Below are 6,018 nucleotides of genomic sequence, written 5' to 3' on the forward strand. Positions count from 1 at the left end.
ACGGGCGAAACGTGTTGTTCACTCTTAATAAACTCATAGTGATTCAGTTCAGTGTGCCATGGTTTATGTTTATGATCTCATCTGAGACGTTCCTGCAGCCGACCAGCGCCCGATCCTTGAGACGAGCTGTGCAGAGGGAGTTCTGTTTAATGATGAGAGACATATTGATAATGGTGACAGACAGATGTGAACTCCAATATGAACTCTGTGATTTGTTCTCGGCGCTCCAGCAAGGTGCAATGACTGATGGGTAATCGTGCCGTTGTTCACTTCTACCCCACAAACCTCACAGTTCCCTCTGAGCTCCCTGCAGACTGCAATCTGAACATGGGTGAAACCCTGCAGTCCCCATCAGCTCAACTTCACTTCCTGGTTTTTACTTCCCAGGTGAGAGAGAGCGTGCGAGCGAGCGAGAGAGAGAGAGAGAGAGAGAGAGAGAGAGAGAGAGAGAGAGAGGTGGAGAGACACTGGGCAACAGTGAGCGAGGCAGGAAGCTGCCTGCAGGCTGGGAGTGGTCGGATGTATAAAAGACAACTAGTCTTCCTTCTTTCGACATTTGACTTCTGTTACTCGTCTCCCATACACCTGACACTGCACCTGAACAGGTAAGCTGACGTGGTCTCTCTCTCTCACACACACACACACACACACACAATCTCTGTCAGTTATTGGGTATTGTTTTGTTGATTGATTTGCTTCTTCTTTTCATGTTTTTGATTCTTATGAAGCTGATTTACAAACACGTACAGGCTGTCAGTCAGTGAGTGTACATGTAGTCCTGATCTTTGTGTGTGTGTGTGTGTGTGTGTGTGTTGGTGATTGATCAGGATGTCAACGTGGGACTCGTACATCGCTACACTGATTGCTCATGAGTTGGTCGAGGAGGCAGCCATCTGGGGCAAAACTTCTGGGCAAGAGTCTCAGTGGGCCGCATCATCAGGCCTCAGCAACATTACGGTAAACACACACACACACACACATATACACACATACAGTGTTTCTGTTGTAGAAAAACCCTCAAACACTTCACTCTCCAGACTGAGCCAAAAAACACCATGTAAAACACGAATCTGTGAGTTTTTGAGATCGTAAGTCTGATTTCACACTACAAGAACAGTCTTTCTCAGTCACCAGGAAGAATTTCAGCATGAGATACTTCCTCTTCCTCCTTCACACATGTCTAAGTCTCATGTGTCTGATAGTTTTTGGCCAACGGACGGCTGATTCCAGTATTTAAACTTGGTTTGTTTTAACCAAACAATGCTAATTTTGGAAACAGGACAGAATCAGGTGGAACAAGTCCTTTAACATCAAGACATAAACCTTTATTCTTAAAAATTCACATGTTTGCAACAGGTGACCTCCCCCTAAGAACTGTCACCCCATTGGTAGAAGTTCACTTACTTTATATAGATGTCTGTAAGGTTTTTGTGACTTGGTTAAATAAAAGGGGTTTTGTAGTTTTCCACCAGGTTGTTTCTTCATCTTGAGTTTGGGGCGTGTTCAGTTTGTCGCTTGGCTGGTTCCTGCTCCTGTCAGTACAGGCGGGTGGAGCTGCAGGAAAAGAAATGCAGGTTTGCAGCTCCTCTGCAGAAATGAAAAAACAGTCAGTTTTGTTAAAACAGGTGACAAAAAGTGAAACGCTTTGACACTTAGTGCAAGAAAAGTCCCAGTGTGAAGGCAGACTGACCGGGCAACACGTTGCTTTGTCTTTTATATTTTTTGGAGCTCAGAGTCAAAAATTTGAGATTGAGGTGTTAAATTGACAGAAAAACATTTGAATCGTGTGACCTCAAAAACATGTTTACATTATTTACATAGTTTTTTGGGAGGTTGGGTTAAAACAAGTCCTTTGTGTGAGAGAAAATGACGAGCTGCGGAGGACATTTTTTTTTTCAGTGCGATCGTTCTTTTATCGACGGGTAATGAAAACTTTAAGTTTTATACGATTTTTATTAAGGCCCGGCTCTGCGGAGCTAATTTCTGAGTTCAGGTCTGTGCGGCAGGAATGTTAACGGTTGAGTTTAAATTGAAGACTCTTTTTTGAGAAGCATCAGTCGTGTGTCGTTTCCGGGCGTGTCTGTGGTTTTTTGGGGCTGCAGTCTGAGCGTTGGACTAACTACCTTATAAGGACATGATGTCGAAAAAGAGCAGCGAGTACAGGAAGTGGAGACGATCGCTTCTTGTTTCTCACACACACACAGTGAGGTGAGGGTGGAGATTACACAATGTGTGCATTCAACACATACACACACACACACACACACACACTGTACAAACCTGCAGGGTTTGTTTGTTTATTTGCAGGGTTTGTTTGTTTATTTGCTTGTTTGGTTGTAACTGGCAGTTTATAATCTTTAAAATGTTAAAGTGACCCGTTGTGTGTTTATGTGTGTGTGTGTGTGTGTGTGTGGTGTCGTGTCGTGTCTTGACTCGTCCTCCACATTCTTCTTCTGCAGCTCTGTTCAAACCCAAATGAGTTCAAACCTGCTGATCGATCAGTCAAAACTTTACGGAAGTAAAAGTATCCATAAAACAACGTAACAATACTCCATTAAAAGTAAAAGTTCTGCATTCAAAATCCTTATGTACAAGTACACAAGTACTATCAGCTTCACGTTGTAAAGGTATGAGCAGTGAAAATACGCACGCTTTATCAGCGTCATGTAGATAAATATATGTAATGTTAATTAAATGTTATGAATGTCTTATATTTGAGATTATGTCAGAGAGTCACTAGTTTTTTCGGCATTTTCAAAGTTAGTGGCTTTTACAACTGCCTCTTCAAGGCGGGATTTTCACATCATGTCTGTATAACGCTGGAAGGGACTTTGTAGCAGCTCTATAGCGCCATCTCTGTTGTAGGGCTGTTGTAACCATAGTAACTACTAACCAAAACTGGAGGCACCTAGCAAGCTAGCTAACTTAAAACAACTGTCAGTTAGGTGGTGGTACTTTGCTAGTCTCTTTCCCAACAGAAAAGCCATTGGCCAGTAGAAGTGCGGTGTGAATCATATTGGCTTAGGTCAACCAACAATGACTGTGTGAGAAGGATCTAAGTGAGCCCAGAGCTAGCTGATTTACAGTGTAAGAAGTCATTAATTATGTACTATCAACAGTGGTGGAACAAGATCTCAGATCTCTTCCATAAATACAAGTAATAATACCACAGTGTAGAAAAGCTCATTAAGCTCATTAGAGACAAAAGTCCTGTATTTAAAATTAGACTTAAGTAAAAATATGTAAGTGCATAAATATATATGATATTAAACTATAATTATTGATACATTAATGTGTTGAACACTTTAATGTTGCAGCTGGTAAAGGTGGATCTCATTTTAATTACTATATTTTGCTTGGTAGTTTAATCTATAATAATGCTTTATAATTTATTATTAATCATATTTTGTATTATAATCTGAATCTGTAAAGTAACTAAAGCGTCACATAAACAAAGTGCATTAAAAAGTGTAATGTTTCCCTCTGAGATGTACTGGATTAGAAGTATAAAGTAGCAGAAAATGGAAATACTCTAGTAAAGTACATATACCTGGTAATTTTACTTAAGTACAGCACTCAATGAAAGTACTTTGTTCCTCTCCACTGGTGATAACTGATGGACTAATCGTTTCAGATCTAATACAGGAAGTTTATGAACCAGTGTGTCCCTGCAAGTGAGTCAGCAGATACAGTTAAACAACGCGCAGTCAAACCAGTTAAACCAGTTCAATGGAATTCATGGAAACACTGGAGGAAACAACAGAGCCTCCACCTCCCGACATGTGCTGCCCTTCAGCCAGGCACTCTGTTGGACTAGTGTGAGGAGTGCAAACACAGACAGGGTTTTATGTGGTGGAAACTCAAAGTTAACAGAGATTCTATGGAGTGCAGGGAGTAAAAAGTCAAAAGTGACGAGCCCTTAGGGACAACAGTCAGTTATTGCAGTTTTCCAGCAGTTGGAGCTGCAGCAGTGACACAGATCATAGGGGAGATCACACATGTTGAATCATTCAGTGTGACATCTCCTCATCTCTGATGTGGATCCAGAATAAAAGTCCATGAATCCACTTAAAAATCATAGGAAAAAAAAGAGTAATAATGTTTTTAAGTTTTCTTCAGTATCACAGTGATCCAGTGGATGTTCTCTGTACATGCATGGGTACACTGCAAACAGGAGCTGCTCACACATCATTCAGTTTACTGTGAATGGATACACTTCGACTGCATGGAGACACATAGAAGCTACAACAACGGGGCGATGGGGGGAATTTATTAGGGAATGCGGTGGGTCCTTTGTTGGTTTATGCCTCAGATCAGACACGATAATAACCAGTCTGTCTCTCTCGCTCTCTCTCTTTCTCTTAGATGGCGGAAATTAAGAGGCTGGCTGGTGACACAAACGCTCTGCGCTGCTGTGGCCCTCACATTGGGGGAATGAAGTGCATGTTTATCCGAGATAAATCTGAGGACCCCAGTGTACTCAGCATGGATCTGAAGTCAGTGAAAAATGAGCAGGGCAACACCCACTCTGTATGTGTTGGTGTCTGCAAAACAGGTAAGCAGGGGCGAACTGACAACAAAAAGCAGCCATCTTCCTCTGTCTGATTTCATCTGTTTGTTCAAAAGGCATGAAACAGACATCACGTGGACTGTCTGACATGAGCATCAGATATTTTTCTATTCATTCAACAGTCCAATTTACCAACATAGGCTAATACATACTCAGTCTGAACACCTAATAAGTCAAAGTTCGACCCTCCTGTCTCACTCATGTGTCTCTGTCTGTCTCCACAGCTTTTATCATAGTTAAGGGAACAAAAGAATCCAATGGGGGTACATTGGCTGAGGCGATATACAAGACTGTCAAACACCTGAATGATATGGGTTATTAAGACTTCCTGAACCAACCAGACAAGACGACCGCCAACCCCTCCTCCAGCTGACTCTCTTAGCGTATCGACTCACTGGCCGCTGTTCTGAGCTTCTCTAGTTTTTTATTATTTTAATTCTGCCATCAGGGATAAATAAAAAAAGTGTTCCAAGTTGTATTCCATGTCATGTGTGATTGATGAAACTGAACACACACACACAGTGGTGATGAACCATGTGTGAAGGTGTGTTAGCGTGTTTAAATCTGATCTTACTGCAGGGAGCCAGTGTTACATTTTTACAGATATTATGAGTCTCTGTCCAGTCACACCTCTGTTGAAACAAATCACATGCCTTAAAAATAAAAAGACCAACATGTTTATTCTTAAGAACACTGTGTGTTTCTGTGTTTGTGTGTTTTGGCATGTATTCCTGTCTTTGTAAGAGAGAGTTTCCATTTAAAACCATTACGTGGGGGCATTTTTGTTCAGTGAGGACATTCTGCCTTGTGAGGACATTATGGTGTAGGTTTGGGTTGGGAATTTAGTTGTGATGATTCTATACTGCTACTGTAATATTAGTAGCAGTAGTACTCACAATAACAGCAGTAGTAGTTGTCATAGTGTAGTAACAGTAATAGTAATAGAAACAGTAGTATAAGTAATTGCAGTATCAATGGAAATGTAATAGTATTAGTAGTGGTTTCAATAACTACTGATGTGATTAAATATTCTACTACTATAACTACTATTAATGATATTTCTCCTTGTACTCCAATTACTGCACTGTTTCTAATACAATTACTATTACTTATACTAATAATAATATTTGTACTACTATGACAATTACTATTACCACGACTGTCTCTGATACTATTATACTACCAGTATTACAAAGAGGACTACTATTACCACTACTGTTACTGTTAAGAGTACTAATATTACTAATTTTACCACTACAACTAATTCTACTGTACGAATATTATTACAATTACTAATATTACTAATGCCGCTGTTACTATTACTTCTACTATGATCACCTCTATCACTATTACTGCTATTACTACTTCAACTAGTATTACAACATTCTTTACTACTAATGATATACCTATTGATACTGCAATTGTAATTACTACTGTTTCTAATGTTA

The 6,018-nt window shown here is 40.2% G+C and overlaps 1 protein-coding gene across 1 annotated transcript; it reads left to right on the plus strand.

Annotated features, from left to right (window-relative positions):
• The first annotated feature begins 297 nt into the window (after positions 1-297).
• On the plus strand, positions 298-5,261 carry LOC126404367 (profilin-2-like). The gene is made up of 4 exons (XM_050067550.1): positions 298-605; positions 828-957; positions 4,366-4,555; positions 4,795-5,261. Exons 1-4 carry the CDS (start codon positions 328-330, stop codon positions 4,890-4,892), a joined length of 696 nt encoding a protein of 231 aa, XP_049923507.1. The 5' UTR covers positions 298-327; the 3' UTR covers positions 4,893-5,261.
• The last annotated feature ends 757 nt before the right edge of the window (positions 5,262-6,018 follow it).

The sequence above is a fragment of the Epinephelus moara genome, chromosome 17, assembly GCF_006386435.1.
Source record: "Epinephelus moara isolate mb chromosome 17, YSFRI_EMoa_1.0, whole genome shotgun sequence".
In the NCBI taxonomy this organism is placed as follows: Eukaryota; Metazoa; Chordata; class Actinopteri; order Perciformes; family Serranidae; genus Epinephelus; species Epinephelus moara.